General features: G+C 38.4%; 1 protein-coding gene across 1 annotated transcript in view; it reads left to right on the top strand.

The window, feature by feature from the left end:
• Positions 1-19,452, top strand: part of LOC122558401 — a 389,098-nt gene extending 369,646 nt beyond the window's left edge. The window contains exons 8-10 of the mRNA XM_043706929.1: positions 4,579-4,606; positions 6,671-6,845; positions 17,765-19,452. Coding sequence (XP_043562864.1) covers positions 4,579-4,606; positions 6,671-6,845; positions 17,765-17,907 — 346 coding nt within the window. The 3' untranslated portion in view covers positions 17,908-19,452. The remainder of the gene's footprint in view (positions 1-4,578; positions 4,607-6,670; positions 6,846-17,764) is intronic.
• Positions 19,453-23,567: the final 4,115 nt, after the last annotated feature.

Here is a 23,567-nt window from a genome sequence, read left to right as displayed (position 1 = left end):
AAACATTTTGTGATATCAGCACTTGGAGCTAAAGGGATCAAAGGATATGGGGATAAGGAGGAACAGATAATGGTGCTAGATGATTAGCCATTATCATAAAGAATGGCAGAGCCTGCTTAAAGAGCAGAATGGCCTATTCCTGCTACTATTTGCAATGTCTGTATTTAAAAGAAGATCTGATGATTCCGTGCATCGGAGAGTGGGGTTGAAAGAAGCCCAGAGCAGCATTTCCTATGTGCAGCTGAGAAATATTAAAGAAAGCCAGGGGAAGTGCCGGTTAAAGTGAACAAAAAATGTAATTGTGTCTTTGAGTGAGTGCCATCACAGGATTTCAGTGGAATGCACTCTCACGGGAAGAGACTGAACTATAAGAATATGAGCTGTTATTGAAGCAGTGCACGATGGAGAATATTTTGGAAAAGTTTTAAAACAAGGTCTTCAAAAGTGAAGAGTTAGAAGTCCTTGTAAATGAAACCAGGTTTTAATGAAATTTGTGTGTCTCATCAATACCTAGGAGGTTGCTGAGAAATCGATAGGATCTGCCTTGACCAAATTAGTTATTTGATGTGCTTTGAGAGTTGTTAGACCATGTTTTGTCTGTTAACTCATATTTACCTTGTGTTAATTCTGAATATTAGAGTATAAGTTGTATCTATGAATATAGTACGGTGTTTTACCTACCCTACCCTTTTATATCACAGTCAATTTTATTTGTTAAAAAGACAGTTTTCAAGACTGGAAGCAACAGTAAGCTTAAAGTATGTGAGGTTAAGCTGGATAAATTAGGTTCCTATATAAATCAGCCATGATCGACTTGAATGAATGAGCTTAGGAGGTGTGGGGGAGATGAATGAATTATTTCTGTTCCCATGTTCCTAAAACTTCTAACTTAGATAAAGTGATTAATTATTTATGCTTTAATTTTTAAATGCAGTTCTTGTGCTAGATTCTTATACTGAACTGTAATATTTACTGAAAAAAATCTGACTTAAATTTACTATAATTTTGCCATATAGTGTATCAATATGATATTATCTGATCATATTAAATTGCCATCATCCATATTTTATCTAGACATTGTAGGGTTACCAGCTTGAATAAATAAAATTAAATCCTGACGGCAGTAATAAAGATCTGTATTCAACCTCTCATCTTCCAAATCAAGAGGGGTACATGGAGAACATATTGCTCATATTTATTCAAATGCTGTGTCGGAAATTCTGTGAAAGGAAATAAGCCAATCAGTGACAAAGCATCCATCAAATAAATCTGTGACACCTGACCCTAACTCACCCCAGTTTTATGACTTTCATATCTTTGAAGATATAAAGGGAAGATAAAATATGACAGGTGCTGTGCTTTGAAAAAGGTCTTGTTCACTTTAATTTTGATCCCCAGTGAGACACAACATTGTAATGAATTTTAGTTACGTTTTGTAAAATAATTGCATCTATTGTTCAGAACTACTTCATTAAAAGGAATTGCGCAATCAAAATATTTCTAATAGTTTGTGGCTGAAATATGTGTTTTTCCTCAATTCTTCAAAGTCCAGCCATTACATAAATGTAAATTTAGAATTACTAAGCTTGGAAGAAATAACTTAGATTAAATCAAATTTCTAAATAATGAATATTTTCAAAACATCTCTGCACTGGAACAGTCACCAGAATGAAAAACGAAGATTTGCAACTGAAAAACACAGTCTCATGCGAGGAGTTTAATCATGGCAAGGACGACTGCCACTCACTCATACTGAAAACATTTGTTCACAATTTTATTAAACAGCTGACCCAAATTCAAAGTTGACTTAATAAGTCATTCATTATTCGGCGTCAGTGGCTTCAATGTTTCTGTATGTTATAGCTGAGAGCATGCCTGTCTCTGTGACAATGGTTTTGGACTTGAATGCTTGAAGTTTTATGAAAGGTTTATTGGATTTTGCAGTCCCCAAAGGGGAAACCCTTAAAATGTCTCTGCAATTATAAGTCTAATAACACGTTCAGCTCTTGGACAAAGCCTTGACTTGACAAAGATAAGGAACTGGAAGTTGCACAGTCAATACAAAGCTATTAATCTTTGTCACCTGGCTGTCACTGTGGCTCAGCAAAACAATGTAGTTTCTTGACCTACGTGCAGACATGTAGCGATTTTATTCAGTATGTCAGCATTCATCAGCGCAAATTTTGTCACCTTGCAGCTCACTTGAAGAACTCTCAAATTCTTTATCTTGCCTCCAGTGACACTCATCAGATTGCAGTAGTTTGTTTTGTCTCACTCTATCAAATAGTGCTCAATAATGTGCAGAAGCACTTTAAAATTTATTTTGATGCAAAAAAAATTGAGAAACCGTCACAATTAAGATTTTTAAATATCAAAAGCCAACACTCTCCACCTGCTGAGGTAGAATAAGTTTGTGTGCCCCACTTTATGCTGATGCCTTATGAACCGCTCTGTATTATCTATATCAATGTTGATATAGAGGGCAGGGAATCATACAGTCTAATTCATTGCCACCTTTTATAAACCCTGTTCAATTTTCTTGACTGTTTTGCATTCCTGTGAAACTTGGACGTTTCCGATGTGAACGTCTTCATGATCTTCCCTTAAAATGACATCTCAATTAATGTACATGTGAAACCTTTTGAGAGAAGGAAATAAAATTAGTTACTCTTATTCGGCCTTAATTGTTGTGTTTCATGTGATAGAATTTGAGTGTTATGATTTTTACTTATGCCTTTTCATCTAATCTATTTTGGATTTTCTTGCAGATGATTTATATGTTATTTAGGAGACCTCAATATGTAAATTTACTTCAAACAATGTCTTCTAATTTTTGCCACATGGTTAATGAATATGATAAAAATAGATCCAAGTGTCATTACTGATGCGCCATCATAACATGGATTCTTGGATCAAATACCACTGGCTGTGTGCTGTGGTGTGAGTGCTGCCTTATTTGTTAGCTCACAAAACAGGTACCACTAAGTTTGGATTCTTGTTGAGTCACATGTCTCATAAACAACACTACCTATTTACATTGCTATAGATTTATACACTGGATTCTATGATTACTGATAGTACTGTTCATTATATATACACAACTGACTGAACACAGTACACCTACTCCATTGCACTGAAGGTGAGGTGAGTCCCTTTACATTAGAATGCCACGTGTCATTTAACTCTTTTAAAGGTACTTTGTCTGTCTGGTCTGAAGTTTATGCACTAATACAACAATTACTTCGCTCAAAACACATGACTTGTATTTCAACATTAATGTAAAGACACGAAAGCCAAATAACATTTAAAACAGATTTATGCAGCTGTATTGTGTTTTTAAGATATCAGTGAAGAATATATTCATTATCTGCACAAAGAAACAAATCTCTGCATAGTGTTCTTCAAGGACAGGAGAGTTGACGTTTCGGGCATAAGCCCTTCATCAGGAATGAATGAAGGGCTTGTGCCTGAAACATTGACTCCTGCTCTTCAGATGCTGCCTGACCAGCTGTGCTTTTCCAGCACCACACTCTTCAATTTGATCTCCAGAATCTGTAGTCCTCATTTTCTCCCTAGTGTTCTTCAAGGCTGTTTTGAAAAGAAATCGCAACTTTGGAAACTGAAACAGTTTTGAGTGAAAAGCTGACAGTACTGAAATATGAATATCTAACTGAATTTGCAGACAAAATATTCAACATTAATATTCTGAGAAAAAAAAGTGTCACAGTTGGAAGAAGTGGAAACCTGGACAATTCTGTTGTGAAGTGCCTCTGGGACTGTGAATGATGCCCACAGCTCAGCAGTAATATCTTAATCAAGCCTAATCATTGGACTTGAATTTGGTCTGATTTTAAGGATGCTGGGTGATAAAGAAGCATAAAATAATACAGTGCAAAAGGAGGCTATTCAGTCTATCATTATATCCTGGCTGTTTGGTAGACCTATCTAATTGATCTGTGTTCCCTGGCCTTAATTCAAATATAAGACACAGGTCACAGCTTCATTTATTTTTCTAGATGCATTTTATAAAGTCAGTTAAAAACCTGCAGACTGGCCCTGCCAGTTTCAATTGCTGGCGTTTATATTACATTCCAACTAGTTGTTTCTTCATCCTTTTCTTATACCATCAGTGACAGTAAACCTTGTCCAATAGGTTGGCGATTAGTTGAGCATTACATACCCTCCTATTTACTCTATGCAATGGCATATATTTGCAGCTAGGTTAATATAAAGGTTTCAAGGATTCACAACAATTGGAGCAGTGTAAAATCAGCAATTTTGTATTCATATATTCACAATATTCATAACAAAAGAACTTGTTGACAGCTAATCCATTAGCCTGATGCCTGAGGATAAGGCAGCCTTGTTTAAAATACAAGTTCCTTGCAAAACTGAATAGTAACGATACTTATGCTCAGCTACTTTCATCAAGATTAAAACAGTTTTCCTAGGTAATAGTTGTGCTGAATGTTAACTGTAGAGTTCAAAATCTTAGTAAATTAAACTCTGTACATTCTTCATTCTGTTGTTACCTTGACTTTTTTTCCCCTAAAACTATTTTTTTCCCTTTTTCTTTAGGTTACAGATGAAAGGATCCAGTCAGGAGGTATGACAGATTCATCTCCATCTGTCTTTATTTTCTCTCACATAATCCTGCCCTCTGACATCTCTGTCAGGGTGCTTCAAAATTGGATTTGAGATTAAATTACATATTTGCTGGGTTTTCAGTTTTGCTATACCCTGAACAAAATGGAAATCAATATGTTGAAGCATTTGCGCATGTGAGGAGAAAGAGTTTCAGCTTTACTGTTAAATTCATTTTTCAGATTTATCATGCTAATGCTGCAAGAACAGAAATTTAGATTTCAGCTGCTAAAATTTTGAACTGTGTCTCCACCCTCTATTGATTCACATGGTCCAGCTTTTACAGGGAATCTTGTAGAATATACAACATAGGAATAAGCCATTGGGCCCAATGAAATAATGCTAAGGTTTACATTATACTTAAGCCTCCTCCATTCTCTCTCATTAAAGTGAATCCCTCTGTTCCCTTCTCTTCATGTGCTTATCTAGCTCCCATTCTAAGCATTTTTACACTAACTACTCCCTACTCTATTGAGTTACACATTCTCACCAATCTGGGTCACTCATCCTAGATGCTACAAAAGCATCAGTTCCAGATGCAGATTATAATCTGAAGTAACTCAATACTAATTTAAATTAAGATTCATCCACTGCTGAGACATAAATGAGAAAGGCCTTTTCTCATTCAGAAATAAATGTAACATGCACATTGGTAACATGCAAAAAAGTAGTCAGGAGAAATCCAAATACGATGGTCCAAATTTTGTGGCCAGTTGTAAAGGAGCAACACTTGCCAATCTAAATACTTACAGCTGCTCCACAAACCTTCCCTTAGCCTTTGAACATGTCTTACTAGAGATCCTTCTCAGTAAGACCCCTTCGCAGGGGATCTGCTGCCTCACAGTGCCAGGGTCCTGCGTTCGATTCCAGCCTAAGGTCTGTATGGAGTTTGTATGTTCTCCCAGTGTCCGGGTGCTCCATTTTCCTCTCACAGTCACAAAGATGTGCAGGTTAGGTGGATTGGCCATGCTAAAAAGAAAAAAAAGTGCTCTGAAGTCTCCAGGGATGTGTAGAAATCCCCATGCAGGGTTCTAGGCAAGTGTTAGGTCTAGGTGGGATGATCTTTGGAAGGTCAGTGCAGAGTTGATGGGCTGAAAGGCCTCTTTCTGCACTGCAGCCATTCTATGAATCCTCCTAAGGCACACAAAATCTAAAGCAGAAGCTACAAATTACAATTGCTAGTTCAATGCGAAATAATGCAAAGAGAAATAAAGTGAAGGAAAGAAAATGGAATTAACAAAGTTCAAAAGAGACAGAAATAAAACAATAGAAAAATGTTTTCACAAATCTCTGAAAATAATTACTATCCAAAGTAGTGAGACTCCACACTTAGAAAATTAAATTTACTGTGCCAAGAGATTGTGTGACTGTATTTAAGACTTGTCACACTGTTATCAATTCACATGTACTTGAATGCATAACTTGTGACACGTGTAGTGGTTAAGGACTGCAACTTCACATTCATCATTATATTAATGCTGAATATTGAGGCAAGGTACCAGTGTGGAGAAGCTTATAAAAGAACAGGGCAAATTGAACTCAACTTGCTTGTTTCTACATTTGGCCATATATGTGTGTGTTGGCACACGAAGGCGCTGACAGATCCATTGTGATTGATAATAAAGGTGTGCATGAGTAGCTTTATTGTCATTGCAGCAGATTCCAATATGTACATGTAGGCTTGCAAGTTACATATGTAAGCAGGATGAACAAAGGTATTGAATCTGAGTGAGTGGAAATGCGATGAAAATTCCACTAATTTTTCTGTTTCTAATTGGATGTCAAAATGCAAAAAGAAATCTTGTAGTGTTTTAATAATTAGAAAGAAGAATTGCTTTAATTGCTATCTGCAGCAAAATCTTGAGAAATGCATTTATAATGCTGTTGAATGTTAAAACAGAGCATTTCTTTTATAATTGTTATAACTGTATTCATACATTTTACAACCACTTACATAAACATTTTTCTTTAGAATTGTCATATTTTTCTGACTGTTCAGTAAATGTACCCATTTTTTTTCATTAAGGCTACCATATCTCAAAAAGGCCACAACGATTTGATGTGCAATGATAGTGAGGAAAATGAGCCACACTGCAGCTTTGAGGCCCAAGTCATAGATCTTGAGAAACAAGACAATCCTAACAAGAAATGCTTGGTTTTTATGACTGAAAATGTGGAAGAAAGTCAAGAGGATGTAAAAGGTCAGCTCAAAGCAATGTTTAAAGAAAAATCAATGTTACAAATTAGCCAGTACCAGTTAAAACTGAAGGTTTCTGGAAAGGTTCAGACTGAAGATGAAAGGCCTAAACAATGTCATGGACCTGTCCTTGCTTCTTATTCTTATGAGTTCACACAGTCAAAAATGAATGAAACTAAGACATTATTTCAAACTGTGCTGCACTGATACAAACCTTGAACAGATACATAAGCAGAAGAAAATCTTGTTTACAACATTGCCCTCTTGAGTGCTGAAACTCATTTGCTGTTTTCAAAACTGCTAAGTCACTCCTCATGTTATCAAGGGAAAAATAAAATCAGAGTATAATCATTAGAAGTTGAAGTATTCTTTCCCCACTAGATCTGTGTGAAGGGCAAAGATTATAGTGATCGATGGCTCCAAGTTTTGCCTCATAAACTAGTACTGTGGGCAATAGCAACTCCTGTGTTGCTTAATCTGCACCTTTCAGTTCAGAAACTTTGTAATTTCACAAAGTATTCACTGCCAGAGCAAGATGGTGAGGTTGAACTAAGATCAATGTCCTCATATTTTTGGTAGCTGAATCTGAATCCAATTTGGGAAAATGGGAGAACAATTTCCTTTGTCTGTTATTTCGAACAGGAGCTAACCTTAAGAAAAATCTTCAGAATTTGGAGCACCAAATCAACCTTCATTTGATACCAGAAGGTTTCAGTCCTATGGGAGATTGCTGATGCAGTGGTAAGGTCAATGGATGAGTAATTCAGAAGCTGGAGTTAATGTTACCGGTACAAGGATTCAAATCACAACATGGCAACTAGGAAGCTGAAATTCAAATGATAACAATCTGGAACTGAAAATCAACTTCAGTAATGGCAATCGTTATTAAAAAAATCCTGCGTGATTTACTAATGCTAACCTTACCAGCGATGCCCACATCCCGTGAAATAATTTGCTTTTTGAAGCAGGGACTGAAGCGATAAGTTGGTAGAGTTTTGTTGTTAATATAGCAAGTGGCTAATCACTGATTGGGCTTAATTAATTAATGAATTGGCTTAGTGGATATAAAGGGGGGAGTAGCTGGGCTGGTACATGGAAAGAGCTGTAAGGCTGGGTCATTGAGGGATTTGCATATAGGTTATTCAGTTGGAGAGCATGTGTGATTTACTGGTGGTGGTTTGGTGATGAGGGAGAAGTATCAGTTGTGTGTAAGAACACTTCTGGAGATAAAAAAAATTACTGAATGAACCCTATTCATAAAATAGGCACCCACCTCCAACCCCTCCCCTGGCAGTCCTTCCACACACACACAACACACACACACCACTCTCTGTACGAAAAAGTCAGCCCCCAGGTCTCTGCCAAATCCTTCACCCCCCACCCCAAACACATGCCCTTAGGTCTCAGACATCACCCCCATCCCAGGGAAAAGATGCAGGCCACCCACCCCATCCATGAGCCCCGTGACTTCACAAACCTCCACAAGGAAGGAAGAAAAGCCACAGATACAGTCAAGTAGATAGGTTAACTCCAAGTAAGGTATGAAAGGTAGGCAGGTAATACAGGAGGCTTCTGTGGCTATCCCCATTTCAAACAAGTATGCTATTTTGGAAAATGTATGGGGTGATGGACTCTTGGGGGAATGTAGCACCAACAGCCAATTTCTGGTATCAAGAATGGCTCTAATGTAGTGAGGGGTACATCGGGTTCCAAGCGATCGATTGTGTTCAGGACTCTCTAATCAGGGGCACAGATACACGGTTCTGTGGCTAGCAGAAAAAAACAGAGTGGTCTGTTGTCTCCCTGGTGCCAGGTGCCAGGATAAAGGATGTCTCAGAGAGGGTACAGAATATTCTCAAAGGAGAGAGGACCAACAGGAGGTTATTGTACACATTGGAACCAATGCCATAGGAAGGGAAAAGGATGAGATTTTGAAGGGAGAATATAGAAAGTTACACAGGAATTTAAAAAGGAGGACCTCAAGGATAGTAATATCTGGATTACTCCCTGTGCTACAAGCTAGTGAGGATAGGAAAACGAGGATAGAGCAGATGAATGCATGGCTGAAAATCTCGTGTATGGGAGAAGGACTCACATTTTTGGATCATTGGAATCACTTCTGGGGTAGGCAGGAACAAAGTAGAGAACAAAGTCAGACTGATAAATTAGACTGCATTTATTTCAATGCAAGAGGCCTAACAGGGAAGGCAAATGACAGAGCATGGTTAGAAACATAGGGCTGGGATATCATAGCAATTACAGAAACATGACTCAGGAATGGATAGGACTGGCAGCTTAATGTTCCAGGTTACAAATGTGATAGGAAGGATGGAAAGGGAGGCAAGAGAGGAGGGGGAGTGGCATTTTTGATAAGGGATAGCATTATAGCTGTACTTAGGGAGAGTATTCCCGGAAATACATTCAGGGAAGTTATTTGGGTGGAACTGAGAAATAAGAAAGAGATGATCACCTTATTGGGATTGTATTATAGACCCCCTAATAGTCAGAGGGAAATTGAGAAACAAATTTGTAAGGGAATTTCAGTTATCTGTAAAAATAATAGGTTATGGTAGGGGATTTTAACTTTCCAAACATTGACTGAGATTGTCATAGTGTTAAGGGTTTGGATGGAGGGGAATTGTTTGCATTTGGAATGTACAAGAAAACTTTCTGATTCAATATGTGGATGTACCTACTGCAGAAAGTGCAAAACTTGACCTATTCTTGGGAAATAAGGCAGGGCAGGAGACTGAGGTGTCAGTGGGGGAGCACTTTGGGGCCAGTGACCATAATTCCATTAGTTTTAACATAGTGATGGAAAAGGATAGACCAGATCTAACAGTTAAAGTTCTAAATTGGAGGAAGGCTAATTTTGATGGTATTAGGCAAGAACTTTCAAAAGTTGATTGGGGGCAGCTGTTTGCAGGTAAAGGGACAGCTGGAAAATGGGAAGCCTTCAGAAATGAGATAATGAGACTCCAGAGACAGTATATTCCTGTCAGGGTGAAAGGAAAGGCTGGTAGGTGTAGGGAATGCTGGATGACTAAAGAAATTGAGGGTTTGTTTAAGGAAACAATGGAAGCGTATGTCAGGTATAGACAGGATAGATCGAGTGAACCCTTAGAAGAGTATAAAAGCAGTAAGAGTATACTTAAGAGGGAAATCAGGAGGGCAAAAAGGGGACATTGACAAATAGGGTTAAGGAGAATCCAAAGGGATTTTACAAATACATTAATGACAAAAGGGTAACTAGGGAGCGAATAGGGCCCCTCAAAGATCAGCAAGACAGCCTTTTTGTAGAGTCACAGGAGATGGGGGAGATACTAAACAAGAATTCTGCATCTTTATTTACTGTGGAGAAGGATGTGGAAGATATAGAATGTGGGGAAATAGATGGTGACATCTTGAAAAGAAGTCCATATTACTGAGGAGGAAATGCTAGATGTCTTGAAATGCAAAGAAGTGGATAAATCCCCAGTACCTGATCAGATGTACCCAAGAATGCTATGGAAAGCTAGGGGAAGTGATTACTGGGCTCCTTGCTGAGATATTTGTACAGTTGGAGGTTGGCTAACGTGGTGCCATTATTTAAGAAAGGTGGTAAGGACAAGCCAGGAAACTATAGACTGTTGAGCCTGATGTCAGTGGTGGGCAAGTTGTTGGAGAGAATCCTGAGAGACAGGATTTACACATATTTGGAAAGGCAAGGACTGATTAGGGATAGTCAACATGGCTTTGTGCATGGGAAATTATTTCTCAGGAACTTGATTGAGTTTTTTCAAAAAGTAACAAAGAGGATTGATAAGGGCAGAGCAGTAGATGTGATCTATATGGACTTCAGTAAGGCGTTCAACAAGATTCCCATGAGAGATTAGTTAGCAAGGTTAGATCTCATGGAATACAGGGAGAACTAGCCATTTTGATACAGAACTGGCTCAAAGGTAGAAGATAGAGGGTGGTGGTGGAGGGTTGTTTTTCAGATTGGAGGCCTGTGACCAATAGAGTGCCACAAGGATTGGTGCTGGGTCCACTACTTTTTGTCATTTACATAAATGGTTTGGATATTAACATAGAAGGTATAGTTAGTAAGTTTGCAGATGACACCAAAATTGGAGGTGTAGTGGACAGCGAAGAATGTTACCTCGTATTACAACGGGATCTTGATCAGATGGGTCAATGGGCTGAGGAATGAGAGATGGAGTTTAATTTAGATAAATAGGAGGTGCTGCATTTTGGGAAAGCAAATCTTAGCAGGATTTATACATTTAATGTAGGGTCTGAGGGAGTGATGCTGAACAAAGAGACCTTGGAGTGCAGGTTCATAGCTCCTTGAAAGTAGAGTCACAGGTAGATAGGATAGTGAAGAAGGCGTTTGGTATGCTTTCCTTTTGTGGTCAGAGTATTGAGTACAGGAGTTGGGAGGTCATGTTGCAGCTGTACAGGACATTGGTTCAGCCACTTTTGGAAAATTGCATGCAATTCTGGTCTCCTTCTTATTTGAAGGATGTTGTGAAACTTGAAAGAATTCAGAAAAGATTGACAAGGATATTGCCATGGTTGGATGATATAAGCTATAAGGAGAGGCTGAATAGGCTGAGGGTGTTTTCCCTGGAGCATTGAAGGCTGAGGAGTGACCTCATAGAGGTTTATAAAATCATGAGGGGCATAGATAGGATAAATGGACAAAGTTTCTTCCCTGGGGTGGGGGAGTCCAGAACTAGAGAGCATAGGTTTAGGGTGTGAGGGAAAAGATATAAAAGGGACCTAAGGGACAACTTTTTCACTCAAAGGGTGATGCGTGCATGGAATAAACTGCCAGAGGAAGTGGTGGAGACTAGTACAATTGCAACATTTAAAAGGCATCTGGATGTGTATATGAATAGGAAGGGTTTGGAGGGATATGGGCCAAATGCTAGGAAATGGGACTAGATTAGGGTGGCAAATCTGTCGGCCTGGACGAGTTGAACAGAAGGGTCTGTTTCCGTGCTATACATCTCTATGACTCTAAAGACACCCCTCAGCCACCCACGCTCCAGTGAAATAAAGTCCCAGCGCATCCAGCCTCCCATATTAAAGTAGTTCATGCATCTGTGAATATATGTTGCGGTTCTGTTCGCCGAGCTTGGAATTTGTGCTGGAGACGTTTCGTCCCCTGTATAGGTGACATCCTCAGTGGTTGGGAGCCTCCTGTGAAGCGCTTCTGCGTTGTTTCCACCGGCATTTATCGTGGTTTGTCTCTGCCACTTCTGGTTGTCAGTTCCAGCTGTCCGCTGCAGTGGCCGGTATATTGTGTCCAGGTCAATGTGTTTGTTGATAGAATCTGTGGATGAGTGCCATGCCTCTCGGAATTCCGTGGCTGTTCTCTGTTTGGCTTGTCCTATAATAGTAGTGTTGTCCCAGTCAAACTCATGTTGCTTGTCATCTGCGTGGGTGGCTACTAAGGACAGCTGGTCGTGTCGTTTCATGGCTAGTTGGTGTTCATGGATATGGATCGTTAGCTGTCTTTCTGTTTGTCCTATGTAGTGTTTTGTGCAGTCCTTGCATGTAATTATGTACACTACGTTGGTTTTGCTCATGCTGGGTATCCGGTCCTTTGTCCTGGTGAGTTGTTGTCTGAGAGTGGCTGTTGGTTTGTGTGCTGTTATGAGTCCTCGTGGTCGTAGTAGTCTGGCTGAAATGTTCATGATGCAGGGTAACGTGGCTAGTCCTTTGGGTTGTGGCATGTCCTCATTCCGTTGTCTTTCTGTTGATGAAATTGTGGGGGTATCTGTTTTTGGCGAATACGTTGTAGAGGTGTTCTTCTTCCTCTTTTTGCAGTTCTGGTTTCCTGCAGTTAGTTGTGGCCCTTTTGAACAGTGTCTTGATGCAACAGTGTCTTTTGTGTGTGTTGGGGTGGTTGCTTTCGTAGTTCAGGACTTGGTCTGTGTGAGTGGCTTTCCTGTATATCTTTGTGGTGAATTCTCCGTTTGGTGTTCTCTGTACCATCACGTCTAGGAATGGGAGTTGGTTGTCCTTTTCTTCCTCTCTAGTGAATCGGATTCCTGTGAGTGTGGCGTTGATGATCCGGTGTGTGTCCTCTATTTCTGTATTTTTAATGATTACAAAGGTGTCATCCACATATCTGACCCAGAGTTTGGGTTGAATTTGTGTAAGACTGTTTGTTCTAATCTTTGCATTACCGCTTCTGCTATGAGTCCAGAGATGGGTGAGCCCATGGGTATGCCGTTGATTTGTTCATATATTTGGTTGTTGAATGTGAAGTATGTTGTGAGGCACGAGTCCAGTAGTTTGAGTATGCCGTCTTTGTTGATAGGTTCAACGTCCTGTTGTCTGTTCTGTGTGTCCAGCAGGTTGGCTATTATTTCTCTGGCTAGGGTTTTGTCAATAGAGGTGAACAGTGCTGTTACATTGAATCTGGACCCAATATACCGACCACTGCAACGGACAGCTGGAACTGACAACCGGAAGCGGCAGATTCAAACCACTACAAATGCTGGAGAAGCGCTTCACAGGAGGCTCCCAAGCACTGAGGATGTCACCTATACAAGGGACAAAACGTCTGCAACACAAATTCCCAGCTCGGCGAACAGAACCACAACAATGAGCACCCGAGCTACAAATCTTCTCACAATCTGTGAATATAAGCAACTCACATTTTGGTGCTTCATTTTCAGAATTTCTCACCAGGTGAATGAACACATTAAAGTCTAGTTTCATTCTTTTTCTCTGTTCAACCCAAAACCTGGCATGGTGTGTTGAATACTAGCTTTCTCCTATTGTCACTACAATGTCTCACTTGAATGACTGTCACACAACTGTTATATCATAATGGCTTGCCTGCTTCAAATATTCTGAAACCTTTTCGCTGATGTGCTTGTTGAACAAGTATGAAACTCAAAGTTTTCCTTCTCAATTGAGGTTTCTGCGGTGCAGATACAGATAAATGATGGAACTCTTTCTGCCAGACATAATCTCTCTGAGTGGACACCATATTACCTATTTCCAATCTTTTTGAACTTTCATTAAATCCATCTTCTCACTCACCATCCATGCATTTCATCCCATGGTCTTTCCTTTTCAGAAGATCTTGGCCCAGGCATTTTAACTTTGATTCTTCAATTGCTATTTAATTTACATAAATCTTAATCTCATTCTCTCAAAATTATGGTTTACATGTCATTCCATTTATTTTGCCTTCATTAAACATAATCATCAAATTTCCACACTGAGTTATCTCAATAAGTTGCTGTAACTTCCTTCAGAGTTTAGTAGAAATTCCATTTCCATTGCTGCTAGATTGAAATTATGGGAGTCAAATGGGACAACCCAAGAGAAATTCCCAGTGGAATGTTAACTTGGTACTAAATGTCAGATGTGTCCATTCCATTTGGTAAATTGTTTAATCTGCTTAACCTGCATGATAAATTTTCGTGTTTCCCGGTTTATCATTTGTGTTAAATTTCAGTGTAAGACAAAATTCATTTTCAGACTGAATAAATCCTCACACCATTAGCAGGGACAGTTGCCTATTTGAGGAAATATATGTGAGGAAAAGAAACATGAGGTTCAATTATGATGGTCCCTCTTAGAAAACATTAAATGTGCCAACTATTTCAGACAGTTCAATGAGTACTTATCCCGTATTTAGCAATTTAAAAGATTGCATTGATTATAGCTGAAGCCAGCGTTTTAAACTATTGTCAGTCAGCTATTCACACCACACTAAAATGTTAATACCCAAGAGTTGAGATTCTACATGCAACTGTTAGCAAGTAGGAGATGCAGTTGCTTAATGTGCCTTTCTGTTTTTTTTTAAAGTGTTTACTTTTTGTTTGGTTTTACCATATGCTGTGTATAGTAGGCAAATTGTATTGACACCAAAGCACTTCCTGGTGCCAACTGTAATTTCAGATGATTAACCTAAATAGCCTCTGCTGACAAAAACGAAAACATTGCTTCCCTTTTTGTTTTAATGAAATGAATAATGTAGTACATTTGCACTGATTTAAACTTTTGGAAGTCTCCAAGTACAAAATCTTGTCATGTCCAGGAAATATATATCTATTCTGCTTCAGTAAGATGCCAAAGAAAAGTAATACAATAAATAATTGATCAGTAATCTGTCTGTAGAAGCATTGCCTAAAAAAAGTTTAGATTAATGCAGCAATAAAAACTACCTGCTTTTTCTGAAATGCTGTGATTGGACCTTCACCTGAACTATTGATACAGTCAGCAGCACATCAGTTTAACATCTCCTGAAAAGTAGAGGCTCTGCCCTCCCACTTCTGACAAAGGTAATAATATATTGTCCCTTGGACCACTGCCCCTTTCTTAATCATTACATTCTATTGATTTTAAGTTTAACACTTGCCATATTCAACTTCAATGTTTATTTTCCAATTGACAGTGTACTGTATTCTCCAGTGGAGAGCAACACTTATTTTATGATTCAGATTATGGTGTTTTGTGACAGATCATTACTGTATGTCAATGTATGTGGTTATTACTGATCCATCTACTTGCTTGGATAGCATCCATTGAGTAGAAACTGAAGCATATCTTATTCACGCATATGATCAATTTGTCAGCGTTAAACATGTTTTTTTTTTACAATATGTGGTTTTTGTGCTGAACCCTGACACTTGTACAGATTGATTTTAATTCCAAGTTTTTAATCCCATGATTTGGGTTTGGATACAACATGGATACATGAGATAGACAACTGAGCACTAATAAGTAAATTTAAGGTAGTTTATTAAGAAACAACATTTTAGCTTTGATCCATAAATAAAATAGGCAGGGAAAGTATATAAAGCATGAATTGAGAAGAATTTCTTGATCCCAGAGGATGACTGAACATTTGGTATAATGTGCGTTGATCCCAGTCACTGATGATGCCCCATTCTGCTCTCTAGCCAAAGCAATAGTGAACTCTTCCACCCATTGATCTTCTTCCAACTTGCCGAGCCGACCTTCTATCTGAAGAAGGCAGTAGCTTGAGAAAGACTGTCCTCTATCTCCAAACACTCATTAATATACTTATTTATGGGGCCTGGTAGTTTACCTGATCAATCACTTGTTTAAACTTTTCTAATGAAAATAGTATAGGTACAAGATCATCTCCCTTTCCTGTCCATTGCTTGAGTTTGGGAGCATGTTTAGTTTATCTTCTGTTGAAGGCAATTTGTTGACTCTTATGAGATGTTATTTGGACAAAAAAGCTACACAAGGCACTATCCAATTCACTTGGGAATGTCAACATGAAATCCTAAACTATGGCATCTCAACATTTTCGTTTCTTGACAGGAGTGTTTATGTCTTTCTCCAGAAAGAGAAAGTAGACTGCTGAGCTGGCCTCATGCCTTTTTGCATTTTGCCCCCTCAGTCAGAGATTCTAAGCTCCCAGTGTTGCTGAACTTGTCATGGTGGTCAGCACTACTCAGTCAATTCAAGGGTGATATCTCAGAGGGGTCCTGGTATAGCAAGTCAAGGGCAGCCTCTGCTAGCAATCCAGGAGCTCAGACAAAGTCAGTCAGTTGCTCAGGCTGGTCAGAATCAGGGCTCTTTGTGCTTTATTGTGGCCTGTTTTTCTCCTGGAAGAAAGACAGACAATGGAATATAAAGGGAAATAAAGATGGGTGGCACAGCTGCTATTTTTGGTGGAGGTGAATGTGTAGGCAGGGCAGAGGGCATAGGGGGATTATTGGATTTGAGTGTGTGGTATTAGGGAAGATGTTGCGAGCAATACTGAGAATGTTAGAGCATGAACCTTGATGGAAGCAGAGATAAAGTGAGTGTGAAGTCTCAGAGACAAGATGGTGGCATTTACATTGATGGAGTGGAGAAGGCCATTCCTTCATTGCTGTGCATTCCTTCAGATGGATAAGACTGCACTGACCCAGGTGACAACCTCAGACCAGGTTGGGATTGTTGTAGCTTCCCTTGCCAATCCTGGGGTAAGTGGACAACCCAACTCTGCACCACCCCATCCAGCAAGACCTCTAGGTCCTTCCTTTCAAAGCAGGGCACCAATTTCCCCTTGTTTGCCATGTCTGGAGCTGATATCTTGAACTGTGTAGGACAGTCCCAAATTAATGACTTTTGTCCATCTGCAGAATAGCCTTTTAAAGATGGTACTGTCACTAAGGATGCCAGTGGCAAGTTATATCAGGTGTGGAAGTGATTAGAATAGAGGTAGAATTAAGAGCGAGAGGTGTCATTAGGAAGGGTAGGTAGTTCTTGACATGAGTCTGGCAAGGTGCAGTGGGAAACTTGCAAGGCCTCACAGACAGAAACCTTTCCTGAAACTTGACAAAATTAACAGCCAAACAAAGTAACATTCAGCCCATAATTACTGCTGCTGAGAAATAATCTATGTGTAATAATTAAAATTAAATTTAACTTCTGGTGCATTTTCAAGGCAATAATCCAATGTGGTTTGATAGTTGCTGACATAGACTCTTATAAGGTAGTGATACGTGCACTTCTGACTGGGAAGAGCAGATAAGAATGAAATTCTTAGTTTAAAATTTAATTAACTATTTTAAGCTCATAACAGTTTTTTAAAAAAATTCTTGGTTAGGAAATGATTATCTCTCTTTCTAAATGTATAGTAATTTATAATTGTTTTCACTGTAGTCAGTTTGCCCCTTATCATTACCACGATTCATATGTAACTAGAAAAGATCAAGAGATACGATATTGAAACGCAGATCAATTCCAATCAAGGATTTAAAGGCCCAGAATATAACGAGTCTCAAAAAATTTGACAAGCCTGAACACCGTGAGGCACTGGAGGCATTGTCTGCTTTATGACTGATTTTCCTGCCAAAATCACAGACTCAAAAAGAAATTTGACCTTGTGGTGTGAGTGATCAGTCTTGATGAAAATTGATTGTCATATGCACACATCTCGTTCTGTAGGAAAAATCCAACAATTCAATGGAGGAAGTCTCAGGAGTGTTCAGGAAGATGAGAACACTGAAGAGCATCTGTCATCTCCAGGAGAAGAGTCACCAGGAACTGCAATGAACCCAGAATGCTGGAATCAGGTGTCCTTTCATTAGATGGTATACATCACATCCAAAACAGAGGAAATTCTCTTGATTTATAGTGACATATAACCAATAAACAAAAATTTCCCCTGTGAGTATTACAGTACGAAAGAAAACAATATTTTTGTTTCATGGCTTGAAGGCATTGCCAATCTTAAAAAAAATGATCAAGTGTTTCCCCCTTGGCTGCATCCAGTAATGATAAGTTATTGCACAATACATGTATTGCAAGGACAGATGACACACACAATATAAGTGAGATGTTTGAACTGTTGAGTTTATATTGTGCATTAGCCTTGCTATTAGAAACCTTATTACACATTTTGTGTTTCATTTTGAAAAGAGACAAGAGTTATTATAATATTAACTTTGTCCTTTTGATAGTTATTTTAAATGCAACATTTTTTTGTATGCAGCACTCATATTTGTGTTTTGTTCATTGAATTTTAAAAGTCATAGTCACTTGGCAGTTCAGGTTTCTTACTGCTTAGTATTATGAACATATTAAATGGGAAAAATAGGTCAGAAATTAATTTGTCCATGTGTGAGCCTAAAGCCCAATTATTGTATTATGTGACAACAACAAGGTTTTGTCATTCGACACCAATTACTCCATCAAGTGTCACGTAGAGGTGTGGGCGCAGTAGTTAATTTAAAATCATTGTTGTCTCTAAGATGACAGGATGAAAATCTTGACTGTCATAAAGCATTGAATGTCACTAGCATGTTACAAATCCTATAAGCCTACATGGTTCATTATAGAAGTTTTTCCAAGTTATGTTTCAAATAATTAAAATCATTTTCCCTTCTGCTGTAATTTTCAGAACAAACTATTCAAAGATATTTTTTTCAAACGAGACTAGTTTCAACTGTGAAGAACAATGATACAAAATAGCATTATTTACACTTAATTTTAGCATGTTTCCTTACAAGGCTACCTTTTGGAAGGAACAGGTAATTAAATAACTCAAGTCCCTGGTCAGCTTTCTGCCCCTCCGAATAGCTATGCCACAGTCCTAGTTTTTGCCAGTGGGCAGAGTATCCCTGCAGTGGTGAAAATGTTGGAGGAGTTGGGAATCTCAATTCTCAACTTGAACCTGCCATCTCTCAGTTTTGTGGGGCTGTCAGTGGAGATGAGCCATAGTTCATGTATGTGCAGTTTCCAGAGGCAGCTAGCCATTGAAATGATAAGCTACCTCCATTGAAAGTGAATTTTGGAGACACTGGTGTCTTGAACATGGACCTGTGGAGACAGAAATTCTTCTGCCTCGGCAGGTTGAACCAGGGAACAAATTCTGGAGCCCAAGAGTTACATTGATAAGATCTGGAAACTGCTAGCAATTAAATTGTGGCATAGGACATTAACTTCAAAGGAGAGAAAAATGTACTATTCTTTGCCATCTGTAACATATCTGTATTTTGTTACAACATTTCATTGTTCTTGATGCTTGTTTTGGCTACTTGGTCATCAAAGTGTGACATTAGCTTAATCAAAATCACAATAACCAATAGTGCTTATATCAACAGACAAATTACATGTCCATCAATCTCAATAGACTTTTTCTCTATCAATATACAATACAGTTAATGACATTAACAATAAATTCTTTTGTTTTGTAACTGATGATTGTAAAAGTATATCTCTATAAATACATTTTAATTGCATAACATGGAGAGATCACTTCTTTACTTCAGATCTGAGGAAGAGTCACTGGACTCAAAATATTAACTCTGCTTTCTTCCCACAGATGCTGCCAGACCTGGTGAGTTTCTCCAGCATGTCTGTTTTTGTTTCAGATCTCCAGTTTCTGCATTTCTTTGTTTATTCACTTCTTTACTTGTTTGTTTGGACTTTGTTCCATACAAATTGACTGTTACAGTTACATAAATTATAATAGTGACTATTTTCTCCAAAAAGCCGTGGGATTCTTTGAAGCCAATAAAGCAGCTATATCATTTTATAAGAAGTTACAGTGCTCACTCACATATCATAAAGTATATAACTTTGCTGTGATTTTCATCATGACTTAACTTTTAATTACAAGTTGCTATCAAAGTGACAAGCCAACTTCAGTAGAGAAGCAAGCGTGCAGTTAAATCTCAACATTCAGAATTTGTTCTTTGAGTTGTGCTACCCTGACATTAGTTTTATTAAAGAGGCATCTTGCCTGAGGCTTCTCGGATTCTTTCGGGGCTTGTTCTTTCAGAGTTTGCCCATTAAACTTGCCACAGTAAAGGAAATCTTCTACACAAGCCTAAGCATCCTTCAAAAATATGACAAATGTTAGTTACTAATGACCAACCTTCCGGGTACCAAAAATGAACTATTACAACTGTCAAGTCTCATACCTTCAGTTTTTACATTTTTAGAGACAATTTAAAAAATGCAAGTCTTAACAAAAAAACTCTTCATTCTCTTTCTCTCTTATTTTCCTCTCCATTGCTTCTTTTTTCTTTCTCTTTGTTTCTCCTTTTTGTATTTGATTTGACTTTGAATTCCCTGTCCTTCTAAGTCCTTCCTATGCTTATTTCCTAAATCTTAAATTTTGTTGTTAACTTTGCTTCCTTTGTCCACTCGAGTCCCAAATGATGTTCCTTGCTGTATTATTATCAACTCATATTTCCAGCAACTTTGATGGCAAATATGTTTTAAACTGAAGGATGCAGAAGCCAGTCTATTTAATGCCGTGCTATTAGGTCATATTCTGATCTTTGTCTTGCCACTACTTTGCATATTACATTTCGGGATCCATTCCACTGAAATCTTGGAAGTGCTTTCCTATAAACTGGAAGAAAATTGGAGTTTTTTGGCACTCATTTAAAAAACTAACTGCTTTTAGACAAGTTTTTCTGAAAAAACCCCCTGAAAATCAAACCACATCTTTAAACAGAAAGCCAAAGCATGGTTGTTATCGTGGTGTCTCTGCTGTACCTGCCCACATCCTTCTGTGAGTGACCCAAACCATTTTTGGAAAATTAATTTTAATAAACCAATTATTTAAGTACAATTGTTTGATTTGGGCTATTAAATGCATGAATCTATGCATAGTGATAATTCTATTATCTTCAAAATTACTTTACAAATGGTATTATTAAAAATGAGTACTGGTTTCAAAGCAAGTAAGTTGGGAATAATGAAAAACATCATTGAAATTTGAGAACAACTACTGGCTATCTGCTGGTATTTTTTGACTGATAGGTAAACGTAGGGAGACTTTGCACCTAGTATTGGAGCTTCCTGATGGAAGGAAATATCATAGATCGCTACACCATAGAATTAATTCTACCTGAAGCCTATGATCTACTAACACTTCCTAACAGTAGGCCTTGCATTAAACACTTTACTCTCCAGTATTTTAATACTGAATCTTCTCTTCATGTGTTGTATCATGAAGTGGATTAGAGATATGTATGAAACTTGTGGTAGTTCCATTTGTTTTGGGTGTGGGAGCTACATTATCAAACATAGATTTAAGCACAAAGTGATTTTTTTGTGCTGTACTCCTGCACTGTAGAAAATCTGTATCCTAGGAATTAGAGTATAGGCAAGAAAAAGATCTTGGATTTATATTACCTAAATATAAAATATAGCTGCTTAAAATAATTTCTACATCACAAAATATGGCAGCTGTTGGCACTTAGTAATATTCCACAATCTGAACTGAAATGAATTGCTATTTAACTTAGTTTGACAGTGAGGACACCAGGAGAGTGACTTGCCCTTTTCAGATGATGCCATGGGTTCTTTAATGCCTGCTTAGAGATAGGGCTTTGGTTTAATTTTTTTTCCAAATTATAATTGAGATAAATTAACATTGATTCTACTAAAATAGCAGACAGAGGAATATAATTAAAATGTTTTAAGTGTTTGTATGCTGGTTTCATAAAACAGCAACTTAGATGCTTCAATTATGATACTTAATGCAAAAAGATAATACATTTAATTGTACACAATGATAAAAATTGATTGACATTACCAAGATCTCAGTACTGAATGGCCATATGTTCTACTCAGTACATTATCATTCATTCCCAGATACATTTGTGAACTTGATCCCTGTTGATTCATGAAATCACATGACCAAAGTCACTACTGCACAAATTATGTCAGTTCCACAACAACATGAAGGCACGAACAAACCATTATCTGGTGTGAAATTTCACAGAAGGACGGAAGATTGTTACCAAGCCATTCTGAATCATGAACGGAAACTGGTTTACAAAGTGGGAAGAATTTTAAAGTGTTATCTATTGGGTATGAAAGTGCAAGTCAACAAGTGAGAAACATATTACCTCAGAGTCACTGCACAATGAACCATCAGAAAATTGGGAACTGAGACTTTGAAAGTTGGAGAGGGGAAGAGGAGGATTCTTAATACATTATACAGATCCTTAATCATGTTGAGGAAAGTCGATGGATAATTCAATTCATTTTGTTCCTAAAAAGTGAATGTAGTGAAATATAAAGTGTGCTTATACATTAAATTTGATTTTTGCTGTGCTGTTTAAAGCTGATTGGAGACACTGATCATGTAAGAATATCTGTGTACCAATTTATACAATATGACAGGATGTGGGGGTGGGGGTTGAGAATTTTCCAGATGAGAATAGCAGGTGGGTGAACTGACTTGCATGAGTGGCAAAAGTCAGATTCACATTGTCAAGGTTAATCTCAGGTGACAAGCCCTTCCACGCATTACCAAAACATACTGGAAACAATATATGGTCTTGTAGAAGGGGTCAAACAATGTCAGGATGCAAGTGACCCTTTTGGGATGGGGTAAGGTTCAGAGGGATAGTGGGACCTTCATGTTGAGGTACCCCGGGAGATGTTTGGGTCCTCTATATTGACATTAATTGCTCATGGACTACGAAGGGGAGGATGCAGAGTCACAGGAACAACAGGCGATGGCGAACTGGGTGAGGATGGAACAGAATACCAGGTGTTGATGGGTCACAGGAGGGCAGGATATTCAAAAGGTTTAATGAACGATCTGAATCTTGCTGAAAGTGTCAAGACTGTATCAAAGTGGAAGTGGCTGCAGCAGAAGTGGAAGGATTTTTGTTTGTGACTGTGTGAAGTTATATTTTATGGGTTGGAGCCAATTGTCAGGGCCCTTATTCAACAGGGGTCCAGTGGATGGTCAATCAGATATGACTACTCTCAACTATTAGAAAGCCAGAACAACAATAGGCCCTTGGCTCCTGCAGCCCTGTAATTGTGAATCACCCCTCAGCATGGCTTTCATTAATTACCTGTATCAAGTTTGCTATGTCACAGTTCCAGGCCAAATACCCTGCTGGTGAACTGATGGGACAGCGTGTGAGCCCAAGGATGCTCCCTCTGACTGAGCTGCCCAATTACCAGGTCCCTGGTTCACTGGGTTAGGTGAGGGAGTACAGGCACACACAATGCTGATACAGTGAGATAGTCAGTGGTGTCCCGAGGGATAGGCAACATCTCCTTGGTTACAGAGAAGACGTCCTCTCTTTTACCTCACATAACAATTGTTATGAGCTAGGCCAGACCACTCAAAACATTCTTGAGCAGGCAACACAGACCATAACTTTGCAATTTGTTTCAGTAAGTGGACAGTGAAAATTACCGAGAGTAACTTAGCTAGGTTGACTATCAGGTTTTAACACAGACAGAAATTGATTCACAAAATTAC

This window comes from Chiloscyllium plagiosum, chromosome 17 (assembly GCF_004010195.1).
Source record: "Chiloscyllium plagiosum isolate BGI_BamShark_2017 chromosome 17, ASM401019v2, whole genome shotgun sequence".
In the NCBI taxonomy this organism is placed as follows: domain Eukaryota; kingdom Metazoa; phylum Chordata; class Chondrichthyes; order Orectolobiformes; family Hemiscylliidae; genus Chiloscyllium; species Chiloscyllium plagiosum.
This window is presented reverse-complemented; position numbering and strand designations above follow the sequence as displayed.